Source organism: Syngnathus acus, chromosome 16 (assembly GCF_901709675.1).
Source record: "Syngnathus acus chromosome 16, fSynAcu1.2, whole genome shotgun sequence".
NCBI lineage: Eukaryota > Metazoa > Chordata > Actinopteri > Syngnathiformes > Syngnathidae > Syngnathus > Syngnathus acus.
Window position 1 is genome coordinate 10,023,181 of NC_051101.1, and position 19,866 is coordinate 10,043,046.

At 43.6% G+C, this 19,866-nt stretch overlaps 4 protein-coding genes across 5 annotated transcripts; 3 read left to right on the plus strand and 1 right to left on the minus strand.

Annotated features, from left to right (window-relative positions):
• The first annotated feature begins 99 nt into the window (after positions 1-99).
• znf576.2 (zinc finger protein 576, tandem duplicate 2) lies at positions 100-3,614 on the plus strand. Its single transcript, XM_037274495.1, has 5 exons — positions 100-245; positions 1,048-1,216; positions 1,455-1,570; positions 1,715-1,858; positions 2,069-3,614. Exons 2-5 carry the CDS (start codon positions 1,078-1,080, stop codon positions 2,915-2,917), a joined length of 1,248 nt encoding a protein of 415 aa, XP_037130390.1. The 5' UTR covers positions 100-245; positions 1,048-1,077; the 3' UTR covers positions 2,918-3,614.
• Positions 3,615-3,741: 127 nt separating this feature from the next.
• On the plus strand, positions 3,742-7,571 carry wu:fe05a04 (zinc finger protein 79). Its single transcript, XM_037274348.1, has 3 exons — positions 3,742-4,833; positions 4,973-5,943; positions 6,116-7,571. The coding sequence occupies exons 1-3, from the start codon at positions 4,407-4,409 to the stop codon at positions 6,626-6,628; spliced, it is 1,911 nt and encodes a 636-aa protein (XP_037130243.1). The 5' UTR covers positions 3,742-4,406; the 3' UTR covers positions 6,629-7,571.
• Positions 7,572-7,781: 210 nt separating this feature from the next.
• On the plus strand, positions 7,782-11,269 carry si:ch211-79k12.2 (uncharacterized protein LOC568844 homolog). Its single transcript, XM_037274690.1, has 3 exons — positions 7,782-8,238; positions 8,313-8,502; positions 8,939-11,269. The coding sequence occupies exons 1-3, from the start codon at positions 8,212-8,214 to the stop codon at positions 10,210-10,212; spliced, it is 1,491 nt and encodes a 496-aa protein (XP_037130585.1). The 5' UTR covers positions 7,782-8,211; the 3' UTR covers positions 10,213-11,269.
• Positions 10,996-19,866, minus strand: si:dkey-34d22.1 (discoidin, CUB and LCCL domain-containing protein 1). 2 transcript variants are annotated; one of them, XM_037274318.1, is made up of 15 exons: positions 19,527-19,866; positions 16,943-17,164; positions 15,909-16,046; positions 15,099-15,150; positions 14,952-15,024; positions 14,487-14,620; positions 14,378-14,415; positions 14,064-14,237; positions 13,513-13,625; positions 13,259-13,430; positions 13,104-13,190; positions 12,940-13,033; positions 12,641-12,678; positions 12,461-12,571; positions 10,996-11,849 (listed from the first exon to the last, which is right to left on the minus strand). In XM_037274318.1, exons 1-15 carry the CDS (start codon positions 19,795-19,797, stop codon positions 11,455-11,457), a joined length of 2,112 nt encoding a protein of 703 aa, XP_037130213.1. In that variant the 5' UTR covers positions 19,798-19,866; the 3' UTR covers positions 10,996-11,454. The 2 variants fall into 2 exon arrangements, with proteins under 2 accessions (XP_037130213.1, XP_037130214.1); XM_037274319.1 differs by having other exon boundaries at positions 12,461-12,568; positions 19,527-19,864.

Consider the following 19,866-nt stretch of genomic DNA (forward strand, 5'->3'; position numbering starts at 1 on the left):
GTGTACATACATGTTTTAAATACTGCGTGTAAATTTGCGTACACACAGTTTGGATTTGTTTGACTTGAAGGTTCGTTTTTGTTCGTTTACTACGCGAGCAGTAAACGGCAGTAGACGGCAGCCATCTTAGTTGTCCTTAACGGTTATGGTCTCGCGTCAGGAAGTGTCCGACTCGGATCTATGCTTGCCGTTTACTTCTCTGGGGTCAATCTGTCAGTCCAACTACATTCAAAGAGCGCTTTGAGGTAACGTACTCCTCCATAAATAATATTTTGAAAACGAGGCTTTGTTTGGAGACATTCGCTTGTATTACAATCATCGCGAATGTATTTAAGCGCCATCTACGGGGCCAAACTTACTGACAGCCGAAAAAGTGTACCATCCTATTTGAGCGGCATTCTGTGTTGTTAGCGCTAACTAGCAGAGCTTAGCATGCTAGCTTAGTGTTACGATGGTTCGCGACTTTGTCAATTGTGGATTTTCGCACCGATATTTACCGTTAACAACCATTATCCTGTGCTAAAGGTGTTTGTTAAATGTTTACAGTGAGCTCCGGGTGAAGATGAATATGCTTGCATGTGTGTAGATAATAGCGTTGGAAAGTGCTTGCTACGTGGGGCTAACGCTAGCGGCCTGGGAAGGCTAGAAAGCGAATGGACGTGTACTGAAAGATAAGCGGCGGAATTAAAACAACGCAATAAACTTACGTCGTTAATACGTTGTAGATGCGTGGTTACGTTCAGAAGTGTAGCCTGTATTCTTAATTATTACCCCGCGAATTATTTTATTTTTAATTTAACTGAATGGAGGGATGTTTTGATTAGTAGCCTAATATAATTGGTAGATTTTCGGCAAAAAAAAAGTAAAACAATATCAAAACACAATTAAGAAAAAGAAATTCGGGAAGAGTCCATTTGGCCTCGCACAACAATTGCAAATGGTCAGGCTCTGGATAATAAACAAAACTTTGTGTTGCAATGTTTATGTTGATATTGTGATTGAAATCATTTTGGCAACTAACTATTGAACCATCAATATTTTGTACAGGGTTTCACTGTGGATGCTTAATTATCCACGATGGACTCTGATATCTTGAACATTGAAGAGATTGTAATGGGACGGGGAACGACCCCACAAGCCCCAACTGAAAAGCCGATGGAGACGTTGAAGCGGCCCATCACTCTGAATGGACCTCTTGCACAAACTGCTCAACCCTGTGAGTAAAAACATCGTCGTATTGCATCACAGCATTTTGAGTTGACCTAAAATTAGCCAGAAAAAGACCTCCATATATCCTGCCACTGTAACACAAATGGGATTGTGTTGAGTGATACATCTTCAATAATGAATTCCTGGTGTCTTTGAGTCGACGTCTTGATTCATCCTGATGCAAATGACTTGAGTGTTGCACTGGCATTCTCACCTGTTTGTTGCTTTTTCCTCCATCCCTTCAGACCAACATGAGAATCTGCAGTGTTTCCAGTGCTTCATCACCTTCTGCAATCCCAAAGCTAAGGAAAGACACATGAAGAAGAGCCACCGGGAAGAGTACAAGCAACAACTTCAACAGGTGTGCTCTCGTCTGTTGCCAGTTGCTCGCGTTTTCAGTTGATCACTTGACTAATAGTTTTTCCTAAAGTGGCCTAGGGAAATAATCACGACTTGTCATTTTTTAAGTAAATGAATCGTAATCTCTTGTGCCATTTCTGCACAGGGCAACACGCTGTTTACATGCTACGTGTGCGACCGCACGTTTTTATCGTCCGAGGAGCTGACACTGCACCAGCCGACGCACAGCAAAGATGACAAGCCCTTCAAATGTGCCCACTGCCACGAGAGCTTCAGAACATTCACTGAAGTGAGACCAAAATTAGATTTTCTTCTTACAGTATTGTAGAAAAGCAGCACGGCATCCCATTAGTTAGCATGTCTGCCTTCTAGATTCAAATCATGGTTTTGGCCTTCCTTTGGAAAGTTTATATGTTCTAACTGTGCTTATGTGCAAAAGTATTCTGGCTTGGATAGTCAACTTTTCTCATCAGTGTAATTCATGTTCTCCATTTAACAGCTCACGACACACAGAAGGCATGTGTGTCCAGAGAAGCAGCTGCCGTGTAAAGATTGCACCGAAACTTTCAGGAGTGCGGCAATGCTGCGTACGCATCGCCTGGCGTTGCACCCTCGCCCCGACGTCGAGACAGCCGAGCGTCCGGACGAGCCCGCAAAAATTCATAATTGCAAGAAGTGCGGCCAGGCCTTTGACAGCGAATCGGAGTTGAACGAACACGAGAAGAAGTATCCCGAAGGCCAACATTGCAACGGCAGCACCCTGCCGGCCAAGAAGCGCGGACGGCAAGTCAAGATTGAGGAAGTGGCAAGCACTGAGAAAAGGGGAAAGCGAAAGAAGAAGGATGAAGCAGAGGTTTGTGAGGAAGGGGAGGCGGAAAACATAAGCGCCAGCCCTGAGACACCAGCAGCCCCAGTGGAGGAGAAAGCAAAAGTAGGCGCAGCAAAACGAGGTCGCCCCCCTAAAGCCGCCGTAGCCGTAAAAGCTGAACCAAAAGAAAAAGCCATTGTCGCGGCTGACGGCGATGAAGCAGCAAAGGAGACGAAAGTGAAAGCAGAGACTGCGGCGCCCAAGCAGCACGCGTGTCCCGATTGTGACCTCTCCTTCCCAAGCTCACTTCAGCTGCGCACTCACAAGAAAGAGAAACACACCATGCGGAAAGCCCACCCATGTGCCGAGTGCGAGGAGAGCTTTGGCCGTCCAGAGCAGCTGGAGGCGCATATGTCGCGCGCGCATGCCGTCGGCCGCTTCGCCTGCCCCACCTGTGGCAAGAGCTTTGGCCGCGAGCGCACGCTGAAGGCTCACCAGAAGACGCACCCCGAGGAGCAGCCGGAGACCCCCAAAAGATAATCGTGACTGGCAGTTAGAGGAAGTAATTTCTTGTTTTAGGATCCTAATTCGTAAGCTGATGACGTTTTGAAAAATGGCACTGTAGGAAGTTTGGATTTCAAGCTGTATCTTACATTGGACATCTCATTGACTAGCTAAGTGTTTACTTAATGTTAACTAAACAATAGTTGATTTGTGAAAACATAGACAGTTTTGATCCACTTAAAAAAATGTTTTGTTTTTTTAATTGTGTGGTGTGATTTTTGTTTGTTTTTTATCATTAACAATAATAAGTGCATATTTTGTAAGCTATTAGATGTTACATTTTAAATGTTTGTCAAAATAATGTACAGCCTCTGGTTCATATGTATTTTTTTACACCTAAAATTTTGATCATGGCTCTGTTTAAATTAACACGCCTACATTTTTAATAGACTTCTCAGTTTTGTTTGCTGGGTGCTCTAGGTTCAATGTGGACAATTGCTCCACTGTAATCATGATTTCTAATTACTGCTTTCTCTTTTCCACTGAATTCAATTATTATGTCAAAGACATTTCGAGGATGAAATTTATGGCTCTATCATGCTACAGAGTCCCACAGTAAATAATGTATATTGAGTGTCTTCTCTCTGGATTGTTTCTTTCCCACTGCGGTGTCTGGACAGTGCAAATACGAAATAAAACAGACTTTAGCCCATGCAGGCTTTTACAGAAGTGATTTGTCGTCCTTGTTTTCAAGCTGTCACACTGCTCTCAATTTACACGTATGTAATTAGCGTGGATGCGATTGAGGCGTGTAATACCATTCCGGAACGATAGGTGCGCTGTCTTATTCATGGCGACTTCCTGCCTTTGTGGTGCCTTACTTGTTTTTATCGCTGCCCAAATCGGCAAAGAGAGTGTAGCGTTCACTGTAATTAAAACACACTCTTTTCGTCATAGCACCGGGGGACTTAATTCTATTTTATTCCGCTATTTATACTGAAAAACTGACTATGTTGACCTCGTTCGTGGACCGAGTGCAGTCAAGAAAGGCGAGTCCATCTGCCAGATGAGCGGCGTGCCTCATTCAAGGTGGATTCCCGAAGCAATTCCAAGGATGTTTTCAACTAAGTAAATGTGGAGAGAAAGGCATGTTTGAAGGATTGAAGACCCGTCTAACTGTTTGACAGATGCGGTTCAAGACTTTCTCACAACAAGTATGTACAACGAGCCTGCTGGAATAGCGCTGGCCCTGACTGAGAGGCCTGGCGATTGGTCGCATTAAACATTAAATCGGACAATGTTGAACATTTCAGATGAAAGAGACATTTAAAGAACAAGCGACAAGCTTGAAGTTGCCTCAAGTCTTTTATAAAGAAACATTTCAAGAAGAGACTAGCTTGAAGTTGCCTCAAGTCAAGGAGTCTTTTGTTGGGAGTGCCCGGGCGTTGTAGCCGATAGCAGTACCTGAAGTGAGCACACACGCGAGGCCAGTTATTTTCCACCAAATTAAACCCCGGCTGCCACAATGTCTGTACAGTACACAATTGATATCCAACTAACAGAACTAGGCTTCCCCGACATCCTCCAGCGTCAGGAAAGCCTCTCTACGTCATGTGACGACTCGCAGTCACCATGCCCCTCTCCAGCTTTGACGACCCCTGACCCGCCGAGAGGAAGCCCACTGGTAAAAGGGCAGCCATCCAAGCAGGCCCGTACTTCACCTGGGCTCCAGGCAAGTACTGGTCTCCAGGCATCACCAGGTCAACAGCTACAATTATCACAGAGTGGACAGAAGGCTGGTGGTGTGGAGACCCCCGTGGAAGGTGGTGGCAAAAAAACGCCGGTGCCCAAACAGCAACCGGTGGAGAGCGAGTCTGATGATAGCGATGTGTCGGTGGTCTGCCAGGAAGAGGAAGAAGATGAGGATGAGAATGAAGAAAGTCTCGACAATGGTATGGCATGCTTTCGACGAGTATGATGATGCAAAATAAGATTAACTGCACTTTTTACATGTAACAGCAAAATAATTGTTATTATTGTGAACAAAAAGACGAGATTGCAACAACACCTCACCCATCCTTGTCTTTGCAGAGTCGGCAAATTCCGTCGACTACGTCTGCAGTGTATGCGGGCTGCGACTGCCCTCCGACTTCAAGCTGCAGGACCACATGAACTTGCACACGGGAGCGCGCCCGTACAGCTGCGCCGAATGCGGCAAGCGCTTCTCGCAGATCCACAACTACCGTGTGCACCTCCGCACGCACGCCGCCAACAAGGTGGACCGGCCGCACTGCCGCATCTGCCTCATGTCGTTTGCCTCGGATAAATCTCTGGAGCACCACCTGTCCAATACTCACTTTGAGAGTCAGTTCTACGAATGCGACCTGTGCAAGCGCGTGTTCACCAACCTGAAGGCCTGCGAGCATCACGTGGAACTGCACAAATCCATGCCTAAGGTTGTCTGCGAAAAATGCGGCCGCCATTTTACCCAGGCCAAATCACTCAAGCGCCACCAGAAGAAGGCGTGCTACCGCATCTACAAATGCACCGACTGCTCCGAGACGTTCAGCAACAAGGACGCGCTCCTCAAACACAGCTTCACCCACCTTGGCCTGTTGCCTTACACGTGCGTAAGGTGCCGCTGTCACTTTCGCCTAGCCAACCTCTACCGCCAGCACAAGTGCGAACCCTGGCGCATCCACTGCGTGGCTTGTCTCAGAGAGTTTTCAAGTCAGGGGGACTTCCTGCGACACAAGAAGGACACCGGCTGCTGGGGCAGCAGTGAGGTCAAAGGGGACGAGATCCGATGTCTGGAGTGCGGCCTCAGCTTTCACACCCCCGACGAGCTAAAGAACCACGCTGGAGCTCACCAGAGGGTCCTCAAATGTGCCGAGTGTGGGAAGGGATTCCGCTCGGCCTTGTTGCTGATGTCCCACATGGGCGGCCATGCCGGCAACTCTCCTTGCCTCTGTCAGAGCTGTGGACTGGGCTTTCCCCATCAGCAGAACTACAACAGCCACCTGAAGACATGTGGCCAAACACCCCAGCCTGCTAAACCTGCGGTAAGTGTAGACTGGGAATCAACCTTGATAAGATTTTTTGTTATCATCAATGATTTGTTTGTTACCACTTTAGTTTCTATCAATCAGCAAATAAATCGAAACAGCTTGCTTTGACATGTGCTCATTTGAAATGCGTCATTTTTCAATATTTTTTTTTCCCACCCCGCTTTAGACTGTCTCAAAGAAGAAGGGCGATCTCGAGACCTTTTCAACCACAAATGATACACCCCCCGATCCAACCCATGTGCTAAACCGCTTGGCCGTACCCGCCACCAACTCTGCTCTTCTCCAGCTCACGAGAGGGGACGATTCCACCCCAGATGGCTGTTGGAAGCTCACCCTTGATAAAATACCACCGCCTGGTACTAATCTCGTCCTGTTAGTTCCCACAAACGGCGACAACCTGACACTTCCACCCGGGATCGCGCAGGTAGTACCAGAAGTCCAAAATCAAGCAGGGATTCCTGCTGATCAACACCCCGGCATCTGGCCTACGATCCAAGATGCAGAGTGTGAACCAATGGATTTATCCAACAAAGATTCCACTCCAACACCTCCTGCTGTGATTAAAAGTGAGCCGCTGGCGTACGAGGTGGCGGGACAAGAATTGAATAACTGTGTTATGGATCTCTCAACAACGTCCCCCGTAATCAAAACTGAGCCTCAATCTTCTGACTCAATGTAGAGGCCGTAGCAGGAAATTAAAGTGGAGGTTGACTTTTTAACACTCCAAAAGAGACAGTAATACAATATAATGCCTACATTCAACAGACTTCTAGATGATATTTTGTGTCTTCGGCAATACTCGCATCTTTTAGGTTAATATATGTATAGTTCTTGATATAAAAAACATTCCTATCTTTGGCACATTAGGATTTTTTAATTTAAAGTGTTCATTGGTACCTTTGCAGTTCTTGCTCAATTTGTACAAGGATTATTCTTATTTTTGTGTAATTTTTACCTTTTTTATGTGGGAGGTAAACACTGGGTTTTATTATTCTTCAATACTTGAAATATTGTTTGTGCAGCAACATCAACTAAAGGTTTTGCAAGTCGATGATCATATAATTGCTTTTATGTTACTGAATGTGAAAAAAAATGCATGGATACAGTCATGTTTTATTGAGGTTGCAATGGTCTGCAGTGAGGTATTATGACGGCAGTTCATGCAAAATTTAAATACCTGCTCTGTGAGAATGATGAAAAAGTTGTTACGGAGGTGTCTGCAATTAGATAGCAAATGAGCTTCTCCTTTTCAGTAGTAAATTCACAAGCTACAAGTACAAATTGCAGGTCAGATTAATCTAGTGAAGTGGTGAATGTTAAATTCTTGTTCATTTCATATATATTAGATTTAATTGAACAACGGGAATGCTGTATGTTAGATGAACATGAATAACCACAGAATATTCCGAGAGAGGAAGAGTAAAGCACAGACATAAATTACTGACGATCGCTAATAAGATTCCTATTATGTAGTCTCTGCTCAGGAATAGTGCTCAGGACTTTTATTTTGTTGCATGTGGTCTTCTTTAAGCAAACATTTGGTGGTGTGGGTGAAGGTTCAACGCATACTTATTTCACAACGTAGCTCAATAAAGACTTGTGGGAAAGTTCCATTCAACCAATACCCAAATAGCTTTTCCTTTTGAAAATGACATTTGACCATCTGTGTATCTGCAAAGAATTGAAACAAGTCAACCATAACAAATACTCTGTATGTGTGCTGTGATATAAATTTACGCAATGTGTTCTATTGTTTTTTTAAATCTATTACAGGGTTAATTCATGCCTAAAATGCTGACAAAAGTTGATAAAAATATATAGCGATGGTGACTAGTCACATTATACTAAGATAATAATTCTCAGAACGATATTGAATTATTTTACGTATTTTTATTGTGTTTTATAGCGCTGCGTCATCACGTGACCTGCGCTTTGCGCCTGTCAATATTTTGGTGACGTCAGATCTTAAAATATAAAATATGCTACGTTTAAATACTATTTTATTAGCATTACACAATACGAATGTATTATTAAAAATAGATTATGAAAGTGTTTATTTATAACGTGCATGGCTTTCGTGTCACCAAATTGTATTTAACTTCCGGTCACATGTCCAAAACGCCTGAAACGTGACATGCTAACCAGCCATTATTGATCATACAAATATAATACCATAAAATGATATTCGGTGTCATTCATTCATCGCATTTCTTGTACATCTTATAGCAGACGATTTGAATTCAGTCGTGTTTGTGTGAAATGATGGACAAAGACAAGCGTGGCGACAATGTAAGTACTTTTCTCCTCACCATAGCAAGAAGCTAGTTAGTGTCACTCATTTTATTCCGTGCTGCACCATCCAGCTTGACCATAGCAATTGGATGGAGATGCACCAGTTCATTGGGGACCTCCTGATGTCATCTGGGAGCTCCGCGAAGGAGCAGCCCGACATCATGAACGTGTGGAGCATGTTAGGAGGAGACACGCTCAAACAAGCCCGATCGATGCACGACAAGACCGAGGCGGCGCTGAGGAAAAACACAACAAAAGACCGTAGGTGTTTTTAGTTAAATCATAAGAGTGATTTGCATCCCTTGATAAGCTCCTAATTGTTTTAATAATCAAGATGTAAACCTTACAATATTACATCTTGATTATTAAAACAATTGTCACGTGGCACTCGTAGCCAATCAGGAAGCGAGTTGACTGAAAAATACAAGTGAATAATTGCGTCAGGAAGATCGACTAAAATTGTACATTTCATGAATATATTTATTTTGTCCATACCTTGAAATTGAGGTATAAAGACTACTTATGAGACAGAACATGGGATCCGCCTGTCACTAATTATTTTCTAGTCACCATGTTGTCTAGTCAATGGGCCATCTAGTCAATGGGCCATGTACTGACCCACCCTATCATCATCATCCATCACATATAATAATAAAAAAAACAACAAATATAACCCTTTGCCTGTCATGTGTGCTAGACACGCGCCATGTCTGTACCTGCCCCGGCTGCCCGTACTCCTCTCCCAGACAAGCCTCGTCCTCGCTTCCACATTCTTTGGAGGCTCCAAAAGAGCCAAATGCATCCTCCACCAGCACCAGTGATCCTCTCCCACCTGACAGTTGCCCTGGACCTGGGGGTCCATCTGAGAGCAGGCCCAACCCTGAAACTCTTCCCTCCGAACAGTCTTCTTTGAACCAGTTCTCGTCCATGTTCCCTTGCTCTCCCTTCTGTCACACGCACCACCACTTCCACCACCACCACTGCCCTATCAGCACGTGCCTGCCGTACCCGCAACCTTCCTTTTCCTGCCTGGCGTCTTTGCAGTCCTGCCTGCATCAACGCAGGCCCGAGGAGCGCGGCCGCCCGTCGACGGCTCCATTGTCGCACCCCTGCATGCACTGCTCGGCGTCCTTCTCCAGACCCTCGCAGCTGCTGCAGCATCAGCGGGCCGAGCACGCCCAAAAGGCCTCCGGCTTCCTGTGCACACAGTGCGGTCGGACCTTTAATTCGCACAGCAACCTGCGCATACACCTCCATGTGCATACCGGCGCCCGGCCGTACGCCTGCTCTGAATGCGGCAAGGCATTCAGTCAGTCGGGCGCGCTCAAGATCCACAGGCGGATCCACACAGGCGAAAGACCGTACTCTTGCGACTTCTGTGGGAGGGGCTTCCCCCATCTGGCGGGGGTCCGAGCCCATCAGAGGATCCACACCGGGGAAAAACCTTATCGCTGCAGCCAGTGCGGCAAGTGCTTCACCCAATCCGGAGCCCTCAAGATTCACATCCGCATTCACACCGGCGAGCGGCCGTTCGTCTGTAACATCTGCGGAAAGGCCTTCTCCAACCGCTCCGGCATCCGCTTCCACAATCAAACGGTCCACGGTCTAGACCCGGAACTGGCGGGGCCCACCAGGGTGGCGCTCGGGCGTCCTCGTGCTTATCCGCCTGCTAATCTGAACACGCCTCAAAGCCCTGACGGCAACACTTCATCGCAGACCCCGAGTCAGCCTGGATTGACGGTGCCCGGTGGGAACGCCGGCAAGTGTCCGACAGAGGGAGAGAGCGGCAAGTGTCCGACAGAGGGAGAAAGCGCACGGCTCAGTTACGAGTGTGAGGACTGCGGCCTGCGTTTCAAAGATGCGCCTTCACGGAACACACACCAAACTCTGGCGCACTATTCTGTGGAGGAGGAGGAGGCTCTCAAAGATGGAAGCACAAATGAACGTGTCACCCATGACAGTGGGGAATAGGTTTTGCTTTTGAGGTATGACACACTAAATGGCTGCCAAAATATATTTGTTACAAAACACAAATTACCGTATTATTGCTTGACCTTCCACAGTAGAATACATCATTATATGTTGTAACAACAATTAGAATTTGAACTCAAATGCCAGTGAAATTAATGGAAAGGAAATTCTACTATAAAGTGTGGTAGTAGTACTCGGGCTCCCTCTAGTGGTCCTCAAAAGTCATTGAATTAATTTTTCAAACTGCATAATGTTGCGGTGGCTTCAACATTGCAAAATCCAGTTCAGTGAATTTATTAAATGCTTTTGAAGTCGTATACAACCTTTCAATATAACGATTTGCATTTATTCATTTTTAAATGTTTTGTCTTTATTGGCGTATATTGGTCAAATCGTTTTTAATTTATGTGGAATATTTTTACATCAGTTTATCCTAAAGTGCTTTTTAATTCATTTATTTGTTTAGAATTGTGCCTTACAAATAAAATGTTAGTCTGCAAACGACACTACAATGACCTTCAGTAATGGCACTTTCTGTTCAACCCTTATATATAATACAAAATAGGGAAAACAGGCTGTAATAAAAAAATGTATTACTAATTTAATGTTAGTATAAATCTCTTAATACCACTGTCACGCCCAAAAAGGGATTCAGTACACTGTATAAAAAAATCCAGTGTTCCTGGGTGGGAGAGTTTTGTGCACTTGTTAAAAACGTTGAAAAAAAGTTGTTTCACAATTTGTTGTTTTCCATAAGCATTTTCAACGTAGAGTTTGAACGTGTCCATTGTGCCTCTTGCGTCGTAAAATCTTTTATTATAAGCATGTTTAGCATGTTGCACTTAGCACTATTTATTAGGCAACCGTCCAGTACATCTCTTTAATATTTATGGCTCACTAGAGCCACCTAGTGGTGCCATACAGTAAATGGCCACCACGCCATTCCCAGTGCATCTCTGTTGGAAGAAAAGGTGACTGTAAATACAAAACTATTCCCATGTAATTTCTGAAAGTGCAGCTTTTTTTATCAATAATAAAAAACGTGATACTGAAGGAGTCATATTCTCTTTGTGCAACATTGTGTATTTACACTTAGTTCTTTTTTCAGGCACACAGTAGTGTGCAATGGCTCCCACATCACTGTGATCAACTTTAGATTCTTGTGTAACTGGAGATTCTGCTGCGTCAGCTTTATTTCACTTTTAGGCAATACAGTCCATCCCCACTTCTTGCGAGTTGGCCTCACAAAGGTTCTTCGTACCGCTGCAATGAAGAGTAACATGACTTTGGTTCAGCGTAAACGACGCTGTAAGGTCGGAGTGCATTGGCGTGGAGGGCGGGGGTGCAGTAGCCGTTGTCGAGCATCCTGTGTGAGGGGCAGTCGTAGTTCCCCGGGGGCCCGATAGATGACGTCTGTTGCCCGCCTGTGTTGCAGTGAGTGCCCCCTGCTGAGGGTGCGCACTCCTGCTCGCCGAAAGGTGTGGCGTATTCGGGTTCCGGTGGAAGCGGCTCCGCATACTCCGGCATGTTGCCAGATGAGTTGTAGTGGCTGAATGTGAATGGGATGGTGTAGCCCTCGTCTGAGGAGGGCCGGAATGTAGAGCCCACCTTCTGTCCAGTAGCAGGCTGTGCATAGTCTAAAAAAACAACAACTTTATTTAACATAGTCAAAACAGATTGTTTGTATTCCATCTTGCTTCTGCTAGAAAATCATACGCAGATGTAATGCTATTTTTCTTTTCTCACCTAATTTAAAATGTTTTGTGATAATTGATCATGTTTGTTTTTTCCCCCAGCAGTTTAGTCAATCATCGGCTACAATTAGTGGAAATACGGTTTTAGCCTGGTCTTCTGTCTCCTCCAACGCACAGATTTAATTAGACAGGCTGTGCCGGTCGCCGCTTTGTCTTAGTGTCGCCCCTCCGTCCTATTTATCAGTCTCAAAAGAAGGGGCCCTCTAAGGGGGCGGGGGGGGCTGGTGGGAGGCAGGAGAGCTTGGGCTAAGCGGCCTTTATCGTGCGCCAATTAAAGGGTCCCTTTTCAGAGAGGCTTCACGGGCCAAAGAACGGAATGTTTACACAGTGACTGGGTGATGGGGCAAAGAATGGACAACCCATGGAGAAAGCTGAGAAGACCCCCCTCCCGCGTGACAGGAAAAATGAAGGAGACCACTAGAAAGACGGACGACCGAAAAGGACTGAATATACATGAGCTGCATGGACAAATGTATCACTGATATCATTCTGACCATTGAGCGGGGGGCTCGGTAGGGCGTCGTGGATATTTCGCTCAAGAGGGTACGAGATGAGCTCTGATGGTGGGCACGGGAGAGTCTTGATTTGGAAACTCTGGCAACCTGCTGAACACACAGTCACGGTTAGCAAAATAAACAACATTGGCATCAAGTTGAGAGAAGAAGCAAACTTACTTGTTGGCACCGAGTATTTTATTTGGGAAGCCTTTTTCCTGCAGGGAAAAGCAGAAACGTAGGACTGTCAGTATCGAATATTTTTAGAATTGATTATTCTATCGATTTAATCGAATAATCTCCCAAACAATTTTGCATTAGTCAATTAACATTTTTTCCCATGATTACTGTTTATGGACCAATTGTTTTTGTGTGTTTGGTATTTAGTGATTAATACCATTAAGAAAACTTCTTTCTGATGAACTCTCCCCATTTGAATCAATTAAAAACCATCGCCTAAGAAAATGTAATTTAACAACCTTCTCTTCCACCAGACTCCAGCCAACAAACACCCGAAGCACGTGATTAGTCCCAAGACCACTCCCACTGCGATGATGACTGGTTGACCGGACCCTGCACAGTAAGTCATTTGAGTTAATGCTATAAAGCACGTAACAAAGATTCCAAATATATGTGCACTCACTCTGCTTGGAAGCCACTAAAACGGGACCTTCTGTGGGTGTGGGAGATGTGTTTGGAGTCGCTTCGTTAGCTTTGCTGAAAGTCGATTCTGTTGGATAAAAAAAAAAAAAGTCAGTCGATGAATAACAAGGGAAGCTCAAAAAAGACTTTACGTACCGTCGGGTGAGCGAGACCTTGGCGTGACTTTGACGGGGCAGCCCAGGATTTGGACTCGAGCTGAAGGTCGACCATGGTAGCGCTGAGGTCGCACACGGATAAAGCGAGCCACGGCGGGAGGATACAGGCTGTTGAGCACTCTCGCTTGACCGTCGGCAAAAGCCTCAAACACCTCGTCGCAGATAGGGAGAGATGCCACAACTGGTAGTTTCTCTACAACCACATCATCAAATGTTGTCTCAAATCCAACCAACCTTTCCTTCTTTGCTGACAGCGTCTTTGTACACCTTCCAGTTGGTTCTGTCTCTGCTAAAAAGCAGCGTGTAAGCATTGATGTGGTTCTCGCCTGATGCCGTTGTGATTACCCCTGAAAAAAAAGAGAAATGGAACAATGTTGTTTCACTTTGCATTGTCAGTTACACTACTAACTAACTAGTCTTTTGACTACTAACTAACTAACTAACTAGTATGTCTGCTACTAACCAACTAACTAACTAACTAATTATCAAATTCTGTGTTCAAGATTATTTAGAAGTTGGAAATACTGAGATAAATTAATGTTCTGTTACTAAGTGATCATTTTGATTTCAAACCCAAACAAAACCAATAATTGATTACCATGCTAATCCTTATTTCTTATTTGCGTGTGAATACATAATTTGGCCATTTTTATTATTCGTTTATTTGAATAACTTTGCACGAATGTACTGTCGTGGAATTGTTCCAAATATACAGATCTAGTTATGTAAGGTGATTAGCTTTCATATTAACTAACTAGCTAAAGGTTTATTTTACTCAAACCTACCTGTGATAGAGCTTTTATCAGTGAGTCCAAGCTCCACCCAGGGTGACGGATCGTTCCAATCTGCGGTCCAGACGAGCCCCTCGTGTCCAGAATGCACCTTTCTGCTCGACCAGGACACTTTGTCCGCAAAAGATGAGGCGTTTGAACCGTACACTGCCAGGATGTTGTTGCATTCTGTTGAGAAATCAGGAGAAAGGATGGAAGTCGTTCATTACGATGCACTGAAATGTTTTGTAAACAGCCAGGAAATAATATTTACAAACTGTAGCACACTTCAGAATGAAAATATGTGACTTGAGGGCATCCGGTTATACCTTGAGCGAACACCAGCTTCTTTTCAGATAACGACCCCCTATCCAAAGATAAAAGTCAACATTAAAAAAAAAGAATTTGACGAAGGCAGTGATGAACAATGTCACGGACGTTTTGGAAAAGATCCCATTCGAAAAGGTAGACTCGTAGCGTGTGAGGCTCCTCCCACGGCTGACGCTCACGCGACCTCCGAGACTGTCAGACGTTGCTCCGGCGTGCACGGCAGACTTACACAGCACCGACGTCTGTGGCAGAAGAGAATAACGAACCACTTTTACGCAGAAAATTACAAACATGGACTCTTTTTTGATTGGTCAACTGAATCGGAATCATTTAAATGGGAAGAAAAACTCCAAACTTGTGGCTGTTTTATCATCAAAAATTAGAAATGAAAAGAATAGGAAATTGCCGTTAACGTCTTGTAATTTTAAGGATAAAATTTATATTGAGATATGTAGGTCTTTAATTTTCTCTGATGTTTCTCGTTTGTATAGTATCAGTGCTTGGTATTGGTCTAGGAAAAAAATAGTATCGAATATGGCTAACCAAGTTGACTTGTAAATGCTATTTACTTACATCTCGGTAGCCTTGCTCGGGACCTCCCCAAATGTCTCCTGTCACATTTTTACAGCCGGCAGGACAGTAAACTCTGAAAAGCATAAGAAATTTAAACAACTCTTGGAACTCTTTTAAGAAAATGAGAAGCTTGCATTATTCACCAACCTCACATGTGGCGTGCTAAAATGAGACCCCCGTTGTAAACAAGAGATGATATCTGCAACAAGGGAGACAAAATAATGCATAGTGGGATTTAGAGGAAGACGTGACTATGTATTAAAACTCTTATATAAGACCCCCCTCCCCCTTTTTACAACATGAGATAGCCCAGTGTGTTGCAAGTGTTGCTATATTAGGGGATGAGCGCTCATCAGTGCCGAGATGAGCAAAGCCTTTGTTACGCTGACTGACGAGCTCGGCGACTGGCTCTCGTGTGATCTCAGCTAACAGACGGGCGGTTTGTGCATCCAGACATGGCGAGATTTCACAAACAAGCTACGGGAAGACAGGAAACTGCGATACACGCAGCGAGGTCCCGATGACCTCATCCGGGGAGACTAAGTATAGACTCCTGTTCAGACCGGTCACATGATGCAGGAAAAACAAAACAAAGTCTCTATCTTTTTTTTCTTCTTCTTCTAACATCACGAGATGTCCCCTTATAAACGAGACGTCATGTAGATGACTTCACGTGACCGTTGATGGTCCTGGTGTTGTAAGAGGAGAAGAATCAAAGGTCATTGAACAACACCAGTGGCCTCCCGGTATTCATCCTGAGAAGCTTTCCCAGCAAACACATCGAGCACTGATGGCGACTGAGGCTGAAGGCCAATCAGTTGAGACAACACACATGCACACACAACTGCACACACACACACAAAATATTTTTTTGAACACAATATACCAGCCAAGGTTTTGCACACATATAGCAGAAGAAGCATCTTAGTGGGCGGGCGACGGGAAATCGGGACATACCTGGGTAAAGGTCCGTGGCGTAGGATAGCAAAAAGCCCCGTCCAGACAGATGTGACTTGGACTTGAAGGTTATCGTTACTTCATTGCTTGAAAGTGTTATATTCCTTTGTGATGCATTAAGTCTACCACACACAGGGCCTGAGAACATGCAGAGAGAGAACGGAAAGGATCAAAATGTTGGAAAATTTCAATAATTATTTTTTCATGCTAGTCTTAAGCCAAAATGCATCCCGATGCATGGTGTTGTTGTTAGCATATGCTTGTGACGTGTGTGATTAATATTAATTTAATTGTATTGCTCGAGTGTGACAAGCAAATTTTTATCTATTTATTTAATTAATTCAATTTTTGATTGTATGTTTTTTTTTTTCTTCGTTGCCATTGGTGGCTCATTCTGTATTGTCATCGTAAAAATCCGACAAAGGTAAAGAAAAAATAAAATACAATCAAACTTAGCAATTCTGGCAAGATAATGGCTTGACGTTCCAATTTTGCTTGATCTCCATAACTTTTGGGATAATTTGGGGTATTAATGATCAAAAGCCAATACACACTATTGCTTTTTCCAATGATAATAACATCAGCGCTTTTTTTTTTTTTTTTTTTTTTTTTTTTTTTTTTTTTTTTGTTACACTGGTCCTTTTGTGCGAGTACAGAACTCAATGAGGCGTCAGCGAATTCACTCGTTGCACAACATTTGTAAGATTAATATTAAAGAGTTGTAGAGCTGTCACTGCTTGTAGGAACAGTAACCCAGCAGAGAGAAAAAGAACATTACAATCATGACTCAGGTACTCCGGTATCCAGTAACCAACACAATCGGGAATGCAATCCTAGCATCAATTTCTCAATCGTCCTTTTGGTCCAGAGCCAAATTTCTATACCTTCAAGGCACAACTAAGTGTTCTCTAAGTTAGCGTGTTAAATCAATGTGTCACTGAATTGACATGCCCTGAGTGTATTGGCACGGGGAAAGTCTACAATTGTATAGGAAAGAGAAAAATGGGAATGACGCGGCCAGTGAAATTTCTTACCAAGGCTTGGATGCCCGTTTTTATCTGTGATGACAAGAGAGCCGTTACTGCAATTGGGACTACTTTCAATGTCAAAATCCCCCAAAAGAAGTCGCAGCGTGCGCCCTTCCGGCACACGAAGCTTCCACTTGCACCAGGTGTGACTGGGATATGTACCCGGGTAGTTCTGTGAGGCCAACGTGCCGGATTCTGTGCCCAGGTGTGTATGTCCGCAGCCATCACCTGAGGCGATACAAATAAAAATCTTTCATTAAGTCAAAAACAGGAAAGAAATAGTCTGCTGTTTTTAATAAGTGCATTTGTAAGTGTCAGTATTCTAAAGCAGCTGTGAGAAGCAGAAGATTTTCACACTTCTGCATTGCTAGCACTTCCCGTCTGGTATGAAGACTAAAAAAAGCCTCCTCAGAACACACACAGGAAACTAGTGGAAGATAGTGTATACAAAGTCTACACACCCCTCTTCAAAATGACAGCTTTTTGTAAAATTAAAAAAATGAAACTAATTTATTAAAAAAAGAATTCCCACAATTCAGATTACCTATGACCTATTTTTACTTTTAAGGGTATTTTTGATGTTTATCTTGGTATAATTTTTATGTCACATAACCAGCAATTTGATTTTTTTTTATACCCATTGTAGTGTGTGAGTTTTTTACTTGCATTCTGAACATTCAAAGTGGTTTTAGTGGTCAAATCTTAAGTGGTTGATTTATGACGAGAGCAGAGGATAGAGATTTTCAATTTTTTTTGGGTCTGTCAGATAGCCTTTATTTTAGACCAAAACATTACATAACATATTGAGCGTAATATAGATTAATTTTAATTAATTATTTGCTTGTTAAAAATAGGACCTTGAAAAAATAATCGCATATCAAATGGCAATCTTAATGCTGAGAAAAAAACAATATACAAATTAGTTTATCTTTAAAAAAAAAAAAAAAAAAAAAGTTCAGCCCCCTTTTTTTTAACGACTTTAATTCCATTTCCCCCACGCTGATTCATAATTTCCAACATCTGCTTCTGCGACATGAACCGGACTGCAACACTAATATTTAGATTATCTAACCCATCAGTGGGCCACAGTAAACAAGTGAGCAATTTCCCGTAGTGAACACACAGAGGTGGGTTTTGTGGGGGCGCCCGTAATAAGTTAAATGGTCCAGGAATGATCAAAAGATTAAAAATGAACCGGTCACCGTCTGAGCTTCTTCCTTCGTCGTGGTCTTCCTTATAAGGGAGCTTAAGATTTGTTGAGTCCAAACTGCAGGATAACCTTGTGTGCTCACCACACCAGCCCCCAACTTCAACACAGCTCTTCCTCTGTTTTTCTGGCTCTTCAAGCCCCCCAAGGATTTCCTGGAAATGCCGCAGCGACACACAGTAACCGTGGGCAACCAAGCCCAAATGTGTCACTTTCCGGTGGAAGGCTTATACTTTACTGAGCAGTCCTATGGTTAAATAATTTCCCTCCTTGCCCCTATAAAAACAAAAACTGAGCTCATTTTATCCTCATTTGACCTTTTTTGGGAATGTGTTAAGAACGGTTGCAAAGAAATAGATTAATTTGGGGATATTTTCCTCAAGTGCTTTGCTGGCAGGTCCGCACAAGTTGAAGTGATGCTCACCTGTAGGACTTGCACTGCCTTACCCTGTCTAGTGTTTTAGTCATCTTTGTTTTATCCCTCAACAATCCCTACGTTGCGGAATACTGAACGATACATAATGTGTCATTGTATTATAATAACAAAAAAAATTGAACAGTGGAAGAAACATGTCAACTTTCATTGGCAGTAAAAAAGCCTTTTTTTACACAGAGATACTGCAAATATTGACCCAACACCATTACATTTCACACAGACACAGGAGAGGCCACCCGTGTGAGTTTTCAGACAGCAATATATCATTCCGCAGTCAGATAATGTGATGTAGGGACAATGACTTTTCAGACTGCTGTCATAGACTGCAGTGTATTCTGATTTACGCACAAATTTAATCTCTGTCATAAATCAACGACTTGTGTAAATAGTCACAATCACTAGAGTGGAAATATTATTTTCCACCTCAATGCTCTCTGTATGTTCCCCAACAATTATAAAGTGACTATGTAGTTAATCATCAGCCGCTGCGAGGAAACAAAAGCCACAAGGAGACAGAGAAAAATAACAAATTGATTGCACTTATGAGTCGCGACGGTTGGGAGAACCTGTGGGAAAGGTAAACTCATAGCTGCAGGTAAACATGAAGGGAAGAGCATGTAAAGAATGTGTCACGCGTGATCAACCCCCCAAAAATCTGAGAACAGCATGTAAAAGTGTAATAAATCACTAATAATGTTAACTCAACCTACCCAACTGATAAAAAGCCATCTTCGACGTGACAGTGGGATGAGATTGGAGAACAGAAGATAAGACTAAATGCAATGTGTATCAAAAATAGTTTCACAGTCTGGCTGTGAGTTTGAGCAGAAACAATTATTATCTTATTCACATTGCCAATATGTTTTCACATGTTATGCAGTTGCTAGTTTGCAAACGTATAGAATAAAAGCCCCGAGACCAGTAATGAACTAGTATTCCTAACTTACCCTCTTGGCCGTGGACGTGCTTGGAAAGAGCGCAAAATGCAAGGCAGTATCCAACTAAAAGTGATTTCAGCGCATCTCGGATTTTTTCGCATTTTGTTCTCATGATTTCCACACCTCCGTGCAGGCAAATAAAGTGCGAGCCCCTGAAGGCTCTTGAATGTGTTCTGCTCTCCCCACTGAGGAAAAGTTGGAGTAGAAAGTACTGGGTGTTCACTATTGGCCACGAGGCGCTCACCTGATTTGCGATTGGTCCGTTCGTGCTGTCAATCATCCTACCGCCCGCATTCCATTCTAAGGGGCGGGCTCTAGGCTATACTGATCTGAGGTCGGTTTACGTGCT

Excerpts from the sequence above, each read along its gene's own strand:
- znf576.2 (XM_037274495.1), top strand. The coding sequence starts at position 1,078 with ATGGACTCTGATATCTTGAACATTGAAGAGATTGTAATGGGACGGGGA. Across the intron at positions 1,217-1,454 it reads TGCACAAACTGCTCAACCCT|ACCAACATGAGAATCTGCAG; the intron begins GTGAGTAAAAAC and ends CCATCCCTTCAG. Across the intron at positions 1,859-2,068 it reads GCTTCAGAACATTCACTGAA|CTCACGACACACAGAAGGCA; the intron begins GTGAGACCAAAA and ends TCCATTTAACAG.
- wu:fe05a04 (XM_037274348.1), top strand. The coding sequence starts at position 4,407 with ATGTCTGTACAGTACACAATTGATATCCAACTAACAGAACTAGGCTTC. Across the intron at positions 4,834-4,972 it reads TGAAGAAAGTCTCGACAATG|AGTCGGCAAATTCCGTCGAC; the intron begins GTATGGCATGCT and ends TTGTCTTTGCAG. Across the intron at positions 5,944-6,115 it reads CCCAGCCTGCTAAACCTGCG|ACTGTCTCAAAGAAGAAGGG; the intron begins GTAAGTGTAGAC and ends ACCCCGCTTTAG.
- si:ch211-79k12.2 (XM_037274690.1), top strand. The coding sequence starts at position 8,212 with ATGGACAAAGACAAGCGTGGCGACAAT. Across the intron at positions 8,239-8,312 it reads AAGACAAGCGTGGCGACAAT|CTTGACCATAGCAATTGGAT; the intron begins GTAAGTACTTTT and ends TGCACCATCCAG. Across the intron at positions 8,503-8,938 it reads GAAAAACACAACAAAAGACC|ACACGCGCCATGTCTGTACC; the intron begins GTAGGTGTTTTT and ends CATGTGTGCTAG.
- si:dkey-34d22.1 (XM_037274318.1), bottom strand. The coding sequence starts at position 19,797 with ATGATTGACAGCACGAACGGACCAATCGCAAATCAGGTGAGCGCCTCG. Across the intron at positions 14,621-14,951 it reads CCGAGCAAGGCTACCGAGAT|ACGTCGGTGCTGTGTAAGTC; the intron begins GTAAGTAAATAG and ends CTTCTGCCACAG. Across the intron at positions 13,191-13,258 it reads AAGGTCTCGCTCACCCGACG|AATCGACTTTCAGCAAAGCT; the intron begins GTACGTAAAGTC and ends TTTATCCAACAG.